The sequence below is a fragment of the Rhopalosiphum padi genome, chromosome 1 (genome assembly GCF_020882245.1).
Source record: "Rhopalosiphum padi isolate XX-2018 chromosome 1, ASM2088224v1, whole genome shotgun sequence".
Lineage (NCBI taxonomy): Eukaryota > Metazoa > Arthropoda > Insecta > Hemiptera > Aphididae > Rhopalosiphum > Rhopalosiphum padi.
In genome coordinates this window covers 83872281-83889141 of record NC_083597.1, presented here as the reverse complement: position 1 = coordinate 83889141, position 16861 = coordinate 83872281, and the positions used below count along the sequence as shown (strand labels likewise).

Below are 16861 nucleotides of genomic sequence, written 5' to 3'. Positions count from 1 at the left end.
TACTACAAATATATTATATTTAGGTGTATATACTTTACGCTGCTAGCGACAGACTTCCAAAGAGATAGATAACCAGAAGCCTTTTTGAATTTATACCTTTTACGGATCGTAACCGCTGTACACCGATACGACTTATTATTAAATCTGTATCATTTACATAACTTTTGGGCCTAAACTATTAGATTTATATCTAACCACATCGGTTTTCAAATCCTGCAGTCTCGTACGTTTTTAGTTTATTTATTTAGTTTTGGATATTTTCCAATATCTATTATATTTTGGAGAAAAAGAAGTAACTGTTTCACGGTTCGCTGTATACATAAAAATAAGTGCGTTAGTTATTAAGACGAAATGGTTCGAGATTAAAGAACTACCGATAAATGTGTAAAAAAAAAATCTAATAAATTAAAGTACTTACTTAATCCGTTAAATCATATTCATTGTATGTTTTGTCGGACACTAAAACATAATACACGTTTATTTATATAGTATCGATTTCTGTTAAAGTTGATGACAAATTATTTTTACAACGTAATACTATACCCTATAGAAATCGGATGAAATGCAACATTTCTATAATCCGGTAAAAAATGTCGGCTATTGTTAAGTTAGTTGTACATTTTCAGTTGCCTTTAAAACGACGTTTGAATTTTTCCATTTCCAAATGAATAACTTTTAAAAAGCAATATTATTTCCATAAAATTTGTTGTTTTATTTATAAAAATATGATATCGTTTGGCAAAATATTTTCAAATATCGAATTGCGACTTACGAGTAGATTAAATTACACAAACCATTTAATCTGGAAATATCACTTTATGTCGATTAGCTGAACTTTATATAATATAAGACAACGTTGCAAACAGACATATACGGATAAATTGTCTATCTAATTAAAAGACACAAAATATAACGTAATATATCAGAAGCCAGGAAACCCCGTTCTCTAAATGAGTTGCTTATATAAATGTGACACAGTATTACGCTATTGGATAATGTCTCAAATATAAACTAAAAATAAAACATTAAAATAAATTATCATTATTATTAAACTGAAACCGTTTAAAATTGTGTAATTCAAATAAATAATATCATTTCAAATAATTATATTATTATTTCCTATATAAAGCTGTAAATACGTGCATTTACAATTAATTTTAATAATATATACGTACTTAAAATATAAAAACAAATGTATTAAAACAAAATTTCATAGATAATTTAATATTTTGCCAAAACATATCTTATTTGTTCAAATCAAATACTTAAATTAAAAATATAGATTTTATTAACTACCTAATAATAATTATCAATACTAGGAAAGGTATTAATGTATTAATTCAATAAAACTATTTTAAATTTATCATAAAATTACACGGATTCAGAAATCAAATTACTTAGAAGAAACTAATACGAAATGAAATAGTTTAGAACTAATTTAAGTAGTTTAAATATTTCAAAGCAATATGCATATGATACATAGTTAAAATCCTAATTTAATTTAAATAATTTGTAAATAAAAGTAATAATATATTGTACATGTTACTGTCGAATTGTAATTATTGAAGAAATATAAAGTATAAATATAAGTATAAGTATATAAGTATTTACGTATTTCACGAGGACATTTATATAATATCTACAATAGTTATATTTATTTGAAATTTAAATTCATATTTATAATAATGTATTTAATTATTCAAATAATATGAAAAATGAGTTTCTTTTATCGTTATTCCGAGAATTATTTTTATTGAACGTCTATTCTATTTATGAATACTGAATACAATTTTTCTTTTTTTCGTATGGAAAATAAGTCAGAGTTAACTCGGATTTATGTTTGTAGAATTCCTTTACTATTTTTCAACGGGGTTTAGTTTTCCACTGGCAATTTCATTAATTTTTTCGAATTCATCTAGGATTCAACGGACAATGGCCATTTTTTAAGGGTTTGCATTTAAGGTCGAACATATACGAGAAAATCGTGATACGACTGAAGGTGACAAGATTAAGTGTTGTATCGGTGTAGGCTATAATTAACTATACGAGTAGGCAGAGTCATTGATTGTTTCACTTTATCATTGAAGTTGCCTTGAAGTTCGATAGGATATTGCTTTTTTTCAATGGAAAAAAAATAAACCTATACAAATATAATAGCAATATTATACCACCCAAATTTGATTTATATTTTTTGAATTACCGCTTTATAATATTTATAATAAGTACTTCTGTTTATACCTAGCTAAATATAAATATTTCATGAATACAACCAAGACGTTATAGTCGTATATTGTATGATGCATTGGTTTATATTATTTAACAGATACGAAAAAAAAACGTCTATTTCAATTAATTAAGTTTGAATGAATATTGTATACCTACTAACTAAATATAATTATAATATATTGCAATTCAATTATAATTAATATTTATAATTCATTATTATTTTATAAACTAATATTTATAATCACATTTTTATGATAAAATTATTCTGTACATTTAAACAATAACAACAATTAAACAAATATATTAGGAATTCTTTCTATAGTAGGTACCTAACTAATTTTTATTAAATATTAATTTTTCTTTATAGAATACGTAAATCTATTAATTAAGCGAAGAATTTAATATCTAAGTCTCCCAAAATCTTAGTTGGTTCTTTCTATGTGTTAAAAATGTATCTATGATAAATATAAAAATATCCTTAGAATTATTTAAAATTATATCCTGTCTAAATATTAAACATAAAATATAATTTAAATCATAGAACATACTGATAGTAAGCTTTTAATACATAATTTATGATGTTTCTATATTATATTACTTATATCATTATTGTTTATTGGTCGAATCTAATCGATGTAATTCTCCATATATACGAAATCTTATACACAGATAAGTATACAAGCTAAAAGTACTTATCCTCTACTAAGTTTTGAGGCATATTAGGATTTTAAAAATCAGGTCAGGAGTATCTGATAACACGCGTTAAATCAAACAATTTAACCTAATATGTTGTTTATGTCCAACACCCTGTACACTTTAGAAAAAATGTATGCTCTTTTATTATATGAGTATTTTGTTACACGTTAAACCTCAATTTTATAAAAAGTATTATACTATATTTCGAAACCCCTAAAAATGAGTTTATTAAAATAATGAAATGAACTAATAAACAATAAATCCTTAACTTCAGTAATTCCTTTAACTACTTCATAATTTATATTATGTAATTATCTACGTCTTACATAACTTCTTTGATAGATGTACACATCACATTTGCAAATTTTAGTAATATATAAATAATCTTTTATCAAAAAATTACACACTTTTTGTAATATGTGTGCCAATTTATATAAACGATAATAATTCACAGTACATGTAAGTATATTGTATATTTGTAAAAATATATAAGTACCAACCAAACATTCAGTTAGATACCTATTTCTATAAGTGTACATACGCGAGTTTATAACACATAACCCTGGCAAAGAAAAGAAAACACCATTTAATTCAAGTCGCGTGCATAAAATGTGAAAGCTTTTAGATTTCTTGCGAATATGTGACAGCCGTTACATCTTTAAAACATACAGAAAATACGAAAATGAAAAGGCGACGTTTCATTTCAACTAAAAAAAAAAAAAAAAAATAGATTATGTTATAAAAATAAGTTATACTTTTTAAAGTGGAATAACCTACTATACGATTTAATGTATTTTTTTATAAATTAAAAAATAATTTATAGAATGTATTTATTGAATAATGGCATGTATAAGATGTAAATACATTGACACATTATAACTCTTGTGCGTCTTGTATAATTACTGTTGAACTATTCATAACGTACAGGGCTCTTTTTTGAAACAATAAATTTATGAAATATGCACACACTTGTACGGTGTACATATTAAATTTATGAGTCAACGGCGTGAATAAAGAAAAATATAGTTTGAAATGTTAAACATTTTCTACGGGCATTCAAAAATTACATAGATGTTATACACTAATCGTAATTTTTTTTTTATTTATTCAAATGTTTGCTGAAAACAAACTAAGAACAAACTATTTTAAGATTCCATATTCAAAATTCATTGGAAAACATTGTAACACTATTCATTGGCGCAAATCCCAGTGGAGCTAAGGGTGCTAAGCACCCCCAAATACAAATTAGCACCCCCAATTAATTTCCACTGTATTCCGTTATACCAACTATAATTAATTTATTGGTGTATAAATTTACCGTCGCACGAAGACAATATTTGTTGGAGTGATAATGAATTGTCCGAAATTGTCCCATATTAACTAGTAACTAATATGATTATGGAAGCACAGAATTATTCTGTGGTAGAAGTATGTTGGTTTATGTAAGATTAAAATAATAAACAAAATAATTACAGTTGATTATTTTTAAAACATATTTAAAATACATAATATATTGTACATTACATAAACGATAAACATGTTAATTTATCTTTAAGAAACTGTTTTTTTTTTTTTGTTACAACTTATAAATGACTGATATAAAAAATAAAATTTGTATTTATTAAATTTATTATTTATTTTTTTAAATTAACTTATTATTTTAAATTTTAACACATAGAACACTTATTGAGAGTAATAGGTAGTATGAGGTTAGCCCTCAAGCCACTCGCGGGTCTGTGATGAGTAATTTCTGTTGGGCTTAAGCACCCCCATGATTTAATCAGGATTTGCGCCAATGACACAATTAAAGTATAACTCGCAATATCAAGACATTTGTTAAATAATATCTACAAGTAATTAATGTATAATAATTCGTCTATCCCAGATTGTCATAATTATTTATTCATAATATTGCAGTACCTAATTTAAGTGTTCAAGAATTAAATGACTACATAAGTGTAATATTAATATATTATGATTAAAAATTATTAATTCATAATAGACTATAAAAATAAATATAACTATACCACATTTTTTTTTCCTAACGCTTATACTTCATGACATACATTTTGATTTAAATTTTTTTTATACAAAATACAAATTATTTTGTTGATTTCTATTTAATTTGTTTTGCACGGGTAAACTGTATTTAACTTAAATTCACTATCAATTTCATTATAAATATTTTTTTATAATAATTTGATATAGAATTAAAATTGTATATTATAAATTATTTAGATATAAAAGTATGCAAGTATATTATCTTACTCTTAATTATCTATTTATATTAATGCACATAATGAAAAATAAGTAGGAAACTCCATTTGGCAAATAAATATAATTTTAAATAGTTTAATATTGCAGGTAACAAATTGTATAAAATATATTAATATAATCTATTACTACCATTAAATTACAATATTTTAAACAAAAACTTTTTTTTTTTACTATGGGTTTATTTTTATTATTAATAAAGTACGGAATAAATAGTATTAATTCAATAATATAGGGTCTTCAAAATTGTATAAGTGATGAAAATAGCGAGGATCAACCCACTACAATTTTGGATTTTGGAAGAGTATGAATAATAAAAAAAAAAACCATTTATAAACTGATTTATTAAATATTTGATCGAAATGAGAATATACTTGTAATCACTTATCAGACAATACCATATAAATAAAACTTATTATAAATAATAATAATAAATTGTTTTAAAATAAAAATTCAGACAGCTAGATAACTATGAATCACAGAATTATTAATTATCAATTCGATTTGTTCAATTTGGTGTAGGATTATAGTGTTGTAACTCATTATTAAAGATCTAAAAGCTATATATTAATTTATTGCATTTTAAAAATGATTTATAGCTCAGTTAAATACATCGCTGTTAGAGTTTCGAATACATTTATCGATGGACTTCATGGTACTTCATCTTTACGCTTAGAAAAACGATTCAAAAAATTACCTCTTCAAAGTATAGAGACAAAATAAATTTAATTTTCATATCATGTATGTAGTCACTTGAAAGCTATGGAGCATTTTTTCTACGCAAAAAAATATTCACAGAATAAATATTAAATGATGAAAACATAACAGTAATACATAAGTACTTCACTTTACTTATATATTTAATCAACATATTTATTATAAACATAGAAAATTTCAAACCACTATGAAAATATTTTTGCTAAGTTTATTTATTATGCGTATGCCTAAAATTTAAATTGGCCAAAGCCAGGGGCGGACTGGCAAGGTGTGCTAGTGTGCCGTAGCGCCCGTAGCACACCGGGCGGCTCAATATATGGGCCGCCGCGCTGGGGGCTCGTGATGACTAATATTGACAATATTATATAGTATATTACTAATAAATGTATTTTTAAATTTTAAATACTAATAACAGTTAAAAACTACTGCTATTGGTCGCCGGTCGGTAGGTACGAATGATACGATACTGTTATAACTTATAAGTTAATACTTCGTAGTCGAATAATTATATGGTTAATAGTAATATAATGTACATTGTACATTACATAATATTTCATAAACTATTCGAAAAAATAGGTAGCAAGGTAGGTATTCATAGAGGATGGTATAAACTGGTTGGGCCGGCTGTTTATTTTTGTAGAATACTGGGCCGTTTACCTCCCAGTCCGCCCCTGGCCAAAGCTGTTCGATAACCAACTATTATGCGTGTATGAATGAATAACATTTAAAATTTAAATAATATGCGATTGTTGAAAATTATATTTATTAAATTTAAAATGTTTAAAAAAATGATTCCTTTAAAATTATTTATTTATTTCTTATGTTTAACCAATAATTATAAGAACTTCATTTGTCCATTTATATCTAATGAACTTATGTAGCTTAGATTAATTTATAACATTACAATATAATATATATAATATAATATTGATACCTACCCTAAACTGTTACGCTGTAGTAATCGATCAATTATTTTTTTCATACAATATTCGTAAACTCACAATTTTAAAATGTTTTATTTTTCAAAGGAAACTGTTAAAAAACGGTTTCTAACTTAATTTCGGGTCTCTTACGTCCGTTTCTCAAAAATATTGTTAAAAAAAATGATTTCCAATCACAGTTTGCAAGTAAAAAAAAAAGTACTTTTCGAAAAAAAAGGAAACTTTTACCGCGAATCGTAGAATAATATATACACGATATTATACAATTCTATACAATATTATGAATGGACAATAATGTTTGAATGAAGAAAACCCGTACAATCAGATTTGTGGGTGAAATCCGTAACTGTTATTATTATACACTGGGGAATAGAAAGTTCCAACACGAGATTAACAAGTTAAAAATTACATACGTTAATTCCTATAAATGAGATGTGTTAGTTCCTATTCGGTAAAAAATGTACATAGGCATATTATAGTTCCTACGCAGTGAAAAAATAATTTACTATTTAATATAATCACAAAATTCTGTTATAATTGCTGAATTACAAAACTAAACATTTATAAGTAAAATAACTCTTAACATTGTTATTAAAAATAAATATATTAATTAATTATTTTTTTAAGTCAATTGTATGAATATGTATTATTATCTTATAATTTGTGTAGAAACTTTATATATTATATTATCATATTATTTTCTGCTGTTTGGGAAATAGCATACGTAATATTTTTTCATGTAATAAGTTACATACCTATAACATTTTTCCACAATGTATGTAGCAAGAAACCAATATAATATTATATAATATTTTTTTATTTAACCTGTCTCGTGAAGGAGCGCCAAAGTTTCATACCGTAAAAAAGATATACCTACACCTACATGAAATATGTTCCACTAGTCACTACCTATAATTATGGACAGGTAATACAATTTTTTTTTCGTTTTCCGGGGGATTTCCATGGTGTATATTTATAAATGTGTTTATAATGGATTGCTGGACTCTGGTCTCTGATATTATATTGCGATATACCTATAATAATATTATAAATTACAATAAATATGGATGGATTTTGTTTTCAGTTTCTAGTTAAAAAACATTAATAATAAACTAGTTTTTCGTCAACTCGGTTATTAAAAACTTAGCCTCTAAACTACCCTATCGGCTTTTATTTATATATTTATATAATGAATTTAGGTAATAACTAATAATACATTAATACGTCATATTTATTATTTTTTGACAGACATTTCTGGTTACATTTGTGTTGTTTATTTATTTAATTTTATATTTATCATATTATTGACTATAAATAATTTTTGATTAGACATAATTTAAAATTAACTTTTATTTCACACTCAGCAAACATATTTTTGATTGAGTATATTAGCGTTTCTCGGTATTTTTTCATCCGTGTACCTCTTAACCTCTCACCATTACGTACCCCCAAATGTCAAATTGTCGTATATTTTCACATAATATAATAAATAGTAAATTATGAAATTAAGTTTAATAATGAAAAAATCTAACTTAATCGTTATATTTAAATATTATGAAAATTTTATAAAATTAAAAAAAATAATAATTACGAATATGAAACCACTGAATATTTATGTACTTACGTCGTATATGATACAGACACTTTAAAAAAAAAAGCAACTAACTAATTATTAGAACATATTATATCGATATCAAACCAAAACTTTTTTACAAAAAAATTTTTAATAGGCACATGAACGATGTTGTGACGAACTACGCTATTGCTAGCTTTACTACTCGATCAACTAAAATCTAGAGTACACTCATTTATTATGAAAAAACATTTTTTTGTCAAATATTATTATTAAAATATTAAATATAATATCACAAATAACAATTGATATTAAATACTTAAAATTTCATTTTTTCGATCATTACTTTGTTTTCACGTGCTATCGTTTGAGAAATGCTGCACTATAATATGATAATGTTAATTATATTACATATTTATTTTTTATTTATTTCCTATATTATGTTATTGACTTCTAATTAGGATTCAACATATATTTACTTTTTTATTACATCACAATCATCATACATTAAACAAACAAATTGTTTTAATATACCTCTGATAAAAAAAAAAAATTAATTTAGTTATATATTTTAGCAACCGTTAGTTAGAGTATAGTGCTACTTATTTTCTCCGCTGCACGAACAAACATTCAATTATAGATAATATGTACACATGAAAATTATGATAAAAAAAAATTATATTTTAAATTCTATCTAACCTAACTTTACCAGTAACTCTACCAGTTATTAGCACAACTAAAAAGAAGTATTTACAAATTATTTACATAATATAAAGATTATAAAAAATCCATTGTGGTTATGAAAAAAAAATTTACATACAGCCCAAAAACCAGCTAAACCATATCTATGTTAATATATGAATTTCATCCCAGACTAGGGACATAATTCGTGGAGTAAGGTCGAATTGCACTTGAGTCAAAAACAGGTAAAGATCAAATACACCAGTATAAAAAATATGGCTTAACAAAAATGTCTAAAAAATAAACATAATTTAAACGTTTTAAAAACACTCATATTATACAATTCCACTTAAAATATAATCATTGGAATAACAACTATTATCGTTATGATATATTTGTTCATATATTATTATATATTATACATAATTTAATGAAATTATAAGAAACTAAATTTATATTATAAAAATATAATAAAACAGACAACAGCAACAGTTTTAGAATTTAGATTAATACGGTCTATAGCTTTACAGCATTTCAAAATCATTCCAAATGTATCTAATTGGATACATAATTATACATCAAAAAAACCTATTTTTAACCATATCAAATATCGTTATCAGTCCTAAGCATGTAAGTGAAAAGGAAAACGAGCGTTTTAAAAACGTTTAAATTAAGTTTATTTTCCAAGCATTTTTGTCGAAACATCTTTTTTAACCAAGTGCAGTCCAAACATTAACTTTTTTTTCACGCAAGCGCAATTCGATTATTTTATTTAGGTAAAAAGTGTAATTTGAACATCTCGAATTCGTCTATACCACTTTTACGAGACGCAACCCGCGTGCCCACATTATATACACGCGACCTTGTTGTTGACTGCTGTTTATGTTGTCCGGATTTCCGCAGGTACGTGGCCGTGGTACACCCACAGCTCAACCGGATATGGTGCCGGATGGAGACCACTCTGTCAGCGATCGCGTTGGGCTACGTGGTGTGCCCGATCATCTGCATACCCAGCTACCTGTCGTTCAACCTATTCTCCCGGGTGGAGACACTGGACGCGAACGGCAACCGTCCGACGGCGGTGCTACAGTCGGCGCTGCGGCGGGCCAATAACGGCACCGACGTCCACAGCGTCCACGGCACCGGTGGGGGCGGCGGCGGAAGCGGCGGTGGCGGCGGTGGAGGTGGCGGCGTAGTGGCAAATGGCAGCCACGGCGGTGTCGGGCCGCTGCGCAACGTCACGCTGTACTACGTCAACGTCAGCGACCTGGCCACGTCCACGTACCTGGCCGACATCAATTTTTGGGTGTACAGCGTCGTCATCAAGATCATACCGTGCGTGGCGCTCACGGTGCTCAGTCTGCGGCTGATATGCGCGCTGCTGGAGGCCAAACGCCGCCGGGCCAAGCTGACGGGCAGCGGCCGCAAGTCGGCCGACAAGGAGCGGCAGACGGACAGGACCACCCGGATGCTGTTGGCCGTGCTCATGTTGTTCCTGATCACCGAGTTCCCACAGGGCATACTCGGCCTGCTCACGCTGTTGCTCGGCAAGCGGTTCTTCCAGGACTGCTACCAGAACATGGGCGAGGTAATGGACATGCTGGCGCTGGTCAACTCGGCCATCAACTTCATACTGTACTGCGTGATGAGCCGGCAGTTCCGCAACACGTTCAGCCTGCTCTTCCTGCCGTCCTGGATCTCCAAGGTTGAGTCACAAGCTCTGTCGCACGGTAACCCGACCACTACGCAAGTCACGCAAGTCTAAGGCGATCGCTCTTTTGCGGTCGTTGTCCCTCCCCCCTCGATTGACCCGTCGTCGTCGTCGTCGTCATCGTCGTCGTCGTAGCATTCATGTGCGCCACCCACCACCCACAAACCACCGGCACCCGATCATCACCGATGACGACGAGGACGATGACGGTGACGACTATGATAATAATATTATAATATATGCAGGTGGGGTGATTCATCAAGCATGCTCATCCCCCGCCCACATTTTTACTTGAGTATGCATTTATTCAAATATTGATTTTTGGAATCTCAGGTCAATAGGATAGCATATTTCCAATTGCCTAGATAGATTTTTATACTGTTTGTCCGGAGTGTTCTGTGGCGATACAAACTTTTGTTTTTAAAAATAAAAACCGTCCATACTGTTGATTTATTTAGCAAATGATTTTTTTTTTTTTACATTTTTGATGTATCCAAATATTATTATTAATATTATATCCAGTTTTTTCCGAGCTGTTAACTGCTATGTACAGAGAATTATAGTCAATATAGCCAATGATAAAGGATTTAAATAAATATGGAGCTTAAATGTTATAAAACGTCTAGTGCCTAGTTAATACTAATATAATATTCACATTTTATAGTTTGTAAAAATTATCCGAATATAGTGAGTAACATTTAAATATTACATCTAATTTATAGTTTTTTAAAACCATTTTTAAGGATTATTATCATTGGTACAAACATTTTAATGAATCGGAAGCTACTAGCTAACATTTGTATTTAGATAAAACAAAATAATTTATCAACCTGTCATTTGAACTACAGAAGTTATCGTGTATCGTTACAAGATACTCTCGAAATGGTATAAAAAAATCTAATTGAATGTAATATGGCTTTTGAGTGTACCTACATGAAAATTACAAAATTTAAATTTTTAATAAATTCGTTACTAAAGAAAAAGGGGACGAGCGTGCTCGGTGAATCACCCTATATTTAAACATTTTCGGATAACATTTAAGCCTCTTTACGACTCTGAATTATAATGCCTATATGTTAACATAAATTATAAAGCGACCACACAGGGTTATTGTTTTTAATCTACACGCTGTTTTTAGCACTGAAATATTTCACTGTTCATATGTTTCGAGCCTTTTCACTATCCCGTTGGCCGCAAGACTTAAGCTCGTATTCTTACCGTACTTTGTTCAAATGCCTCTATGTACTCGTTCAAATATTATCCACTGCCGAACGTTTAAATAATAATAAACGGACGCAATATTAATAGCCTTTATGTGTGTGTATATATATATATATACGAGATACGAGTACATACATATAAATAAATAGTTTTAGTCTATTTCTGACAAGAATTTCTTTGGATTATCGAAAAATAATAATAATAATAATACAACTATTCAGTTTAGATTTTCGGTATAAAATATATAGGTACCTATGTATTATTCAACAAAATATTTCGATAATTTCATATTTTGTTTAAAAATAATATTATTTATATATGGTATTCAAAATTAATAAAATAGTCGAATGTCAAAATCAAAAGCACATTTATTTCTGTTTTAATTTTAGCCGTTAATGCAGCAGTGTAGACCGGACAAAAGAGTGCTGACCTGAAGATGTTTTTGATTCCTGAGTTTCCGCGAGGTATTATCCGTACAATAACTCTGTTGCAATTCCAAACGACATAAATTATAACGAAAACTTTTGAAATTAAAGTGAATTTTTAAACATATTCTGTGGTTGTCAACAAGTTTAAAATATTATTATTTTCATTCGTTCAACTCGAAAGCCGAAGACATCCAAACTATTCCATTATAAAAAATGACGCACACAAAGATTACATTGGTATAATGGCTTATGTAATTATTAGTAAAGTCTATGGAAATGTCATTAAACTTGTATTTATTTACAAAAGTTGAATCAACAGGATTCACTCCGTAATAATAATCATAAAAGTGACTTAACCATACCATTTGCATAGTGTAAAATGTTATATTTAATAATACCGAAATCTAATGATGGATATTATCAACTTAAATGTAAAATTGAAAAAATGTTGTTAAATTTACAAAATCTAACCATTAGATATTATATTATTAATAATAAAAAATGTAGATTTTATTTTATAAACTCGAGTTCTATTTAAAATATTAGATTGGATTATAATATGTTTACTGTTAAAAACTACAATAAATTACCCAATGTTATAATAAATTAAACTATATAAGTAAATTGTACTTATTGTGTATAAACATAATAAGCGTTAAGATGAAAATATTGTAATATTAAAATAAATAAAATTAGTACATTCTAATAAATTTTTAGTTAAAGTATAAGATAGGAACATAAATGATTATTTAGTCTATAATAAAGGGACTACCTATCAAATGTTATATTTTTATTTGTTCGCGTTTGATATATGTTTTGTAACTAAAATATTACATAGCTCGGATTTTTATTGAATAATAAAGCAACGTGTTGTATTTAGTAATAGCTTTTGAAAATGTTCGATCATAATATACATTTCTATGTTTACGTAAATTGTAGTTAACTATTCGTTTTTCTAATTTGTTTTGATTGCATACATAATATACTTAATTTGGTGTATTAAAATTATTATGCATTATATTTTGTAAATATTCAATAAATATATGTATGTGCTTTAATTTGGACTAACTTCATTTATAAGGCTCTTCTGTATGTATTCTTCAGTAATCCAACTAGTAATAATTCAACTCAGTTAATGTCCTTAATACTTTTTTCGTGATTATTGATTAAACCTTCGAATAAATAAATTGTAAAAATTAACTAACATTTAAAGTAATGTCAATGAACATCTCCTTCAATCAAGCCAGCGTATCTATGTATTTTTATTATACGAAGCATTTATTGTATTCAGAACATACAATTTTATAAATATTATAAAATCAAAATTTTTTTTCTAACATTTTATTTTGAAAGTTACTAATTCCCCCTCCGCCTACCCACCTATGAAAATAAATAGAGGTATTATTTAAATGTAAGGCTTGAAATGAAATCGATTTCAAAGTGAATTTTAAATATTAATAAAAAATGTTAAAAATCTTTTAAGAAGTCGAAAGTCATATATATTAAAATCAAATTTTATTTTAAAATATATGAATAATATTCAAAATGATAATTTATATAAAAATAATAATCGTTTTATATTTTTTATATACAATTAATATATTACAATTTTAAATTCAATAATAATAGTCAACAATCCTATAATATTATTCATAAGTAAGTATTACCTAAGAAATTATATTAATATTTTGTATTCTTAGACCTGTTTTGCAACAGCCGATAGAACGCCCGAATCAAGATCCTGCACGTATAAGGTAAGTAGATGGAAATCAAAATTAAAAATATAAAAGTAATATTTTAAGTGGATAAAAGGAAAAATACTTATAATTATAAAACAGAAAATAATTATATCGATATATTGTGCAACAAAATATAAATCATTAAATGGTAAAAATCAATATAGTATTTTGTAATTATTAAATTAGTAAAAACTAAAAAAAACTAATACCATAAAGGAAAATTAAAATCAAAATCGAAATGTTTCGTTTAGATTTCAAGTTTATGTGTATTACATAAAAATGCTTATTATATTAATTTAACAAGATAATATAGAATCTATTTAGCATATTGCGTATTAAATTAAATTTGGTTCATAATTGTTATTTCATGAACATTTTTTTGTGAACTGTACGTTTATTTTAGTTTATAAAAAAATGTCTAAGGTATATTAATCTTTATTTACGCGGCGTTTGGCAATCGGACGCATACTGACAATGGTATATAATATATTTATGCTGCAAAATTACTCCATGAGGGATAATACGCGATAACAATCTGGTTTACAATAATTATCATATTCTAGATAATATAATATACACATTAAAACAATTTTCATATTTCATGAATTAAAATAAATATATTTTGATATTACGACACAATTAATTGTAAATGCTAATTTCTAATCAGCAACTCGTTAAAAAAATAAAAATGTTTAATAAAAGTAAAAATTCAATTATATAATAATATAATTTCGCAAAATAAGATAATTAACGTTTCATTATTTGTATTACAATGTATATATACTAAGTTTCAAAAAAATCCGACTAAAAAGTAAAGTTGTCTTCTTTTTTCAGCTCTTACCCTTTTTAACCCCTAAGGATTTAATTTCGTACAACACGTTCTTATAGGACATCTCCCACTTATATAATACCAAATGTCAGCTTCGTAGGTCATACAGTTTTCGAGATTTCGTGTTTAATCAAAAATACTACTCTCTTTTAGATTAAATATAGTTAATAATTAAATATTAATAATACGACAATAAATACGATATATTTTCTGGGAAAAATTATGTTAATCTACCGTTATAATGAAATTAAAATAAATAATTTTAATAATATTATTATTATAATTATAAATATTTAGCATTTGACATGGGCACGATTATCACTACTTGTAAAATGTACAATGCGCGACTTCGAACTTTCATCCCTTATTTTAACCCCTTCGAGCTATTTTTCACAACAAAAGGTAATGTCCTTCTCCAAGGTCTAATCTATCTCTGTAGCAGATTTCATCAAAATCGGTTCAACGGTTTAGACGTTAAAGCGTAACAGACAGACGGAGTTACTTATCATAACGATTTTCATCTGTGTAACAGATTATAGCTTGGTAAATTATTGAGATATTATACATTGTTAAAAGTTAATTGTTATAGTTTATTATAAGTAAGTAACGTTTATATAGTTATAGAGGTCTGATAATATTGATAGATTTTGATCGTATCCTGTTTGGCTCTTTTTTAGTTTTGTTTTTTATGCGGTTATTATTTTCGTTTGGTGGACATTTCATTATTTTCCTTTTTATACATTATACACAATGATGACACTTAGGCATAGGGTGTTTAAGACAAACATTAAGCATTCGAGTATGTATTTTGCGATACTTTATAAAAACCACTTTACAACAGCTTTAATGGGAGTGCTTTATAAAATACTTCTCATGTTTTTACTCACCCGTGACTGCTGACTGGACTTACGCACAAATAATCCAATGACAGTTCATACTTCACGTAATATAAAATAAATATGAAAAACCAAAAAATTAAACTTGAAGAATTATTAGAACATATTAAATATTTGATTAATAAATGATTTTTACTTCGAATCAGTAAAATCCTGATTTATAATATATAAATATATATATATATAAAATATGTTGACATTCAATTATTATTAGTAGTGCATAATGACGACATGACATAGCCATATTTTTAATTCGTCATGTTATCGCGCCAGCGTTTTGTTGGTTACAACAATTAGATATGTTATTATTAAATATTCATTTATAATTAATAGGTATTCAAATTGTTTCAATTGTACATGAAAACTATTTATTGGGCATTTTAATATAGTTATAAGTTATGAATTACTGTATTAATAAATAATAATAACAATAATTATAAATAAAGAATGGATTTCATTATAAATATATACAGTGAAACCTCTATATAGTGGACAGTTACGGGGAATTAAAAAATGTCCTCTACAGGGAGTTGTCCACTATTGAGAAAACCTCTACTTAGTGGACATTTGCGAGAAATTACTAAATGTCCACTATACGGAGACACTATAGAAAATTGGTTATACACTGTATATGAACATATACATTGGAATATTAATTTATTATTTATTATACTATAATATAAGTATGTATATGTATATTGTATGTATGTATTAAAAAATTAGTATAAAAATGCTTAATGATTATGTAAACTTAAAAAATTCTGTACATTTTAATAAATTTAAAATTTAAATATTTAAATTTAACTGTGACTTGCTTGTGAAAAACCGTTCTGCTAATACACGAACAATTTTCCATTTCCTTAGTTTTAATAATATTTGTTTTTTCTTCTAAGTTCAATATTTTTTTTCTATTATTGTTCATTTTAACG

The 16861-nt window shown here is 27.0% G+C and overlaps 1 protein-coding gene across 6 annotated transcripts in view; it reads left to right on the top strand.

Annotated features, from left to right (window-relative positions):
* LOC132917305 (G-protein coupled receptor dmsr-1-like) overlaps positions 1 to 13526 on the top strand; it is a 101085-nt gene extending 87559 nt beyond the window's left edge. For 4 of the 6 annotated variants that reach the window (XM_060977989.1, XM_060977990.1, XM_060977991.1 and 1 more), the window contains one exon: positions 10012 to 13526. In XM_060977989.1, coding sequence (XP_060833972.1) covers positions 10012 to 10873 — 862 coding nt within the window. In that variant the 3' untranslated portion in view covers positions 10874 to 13526. The remainder of the gene's footprint in view (positions 1 to 10011) is intronic. The other 2 variants (XM_060977995.1, XM_060977993.1) reach the window with 2 other exon arrangements.
* The last annotated feature ends 3335 nt before the right edge of the window (positions 13527 to 16861 follow it).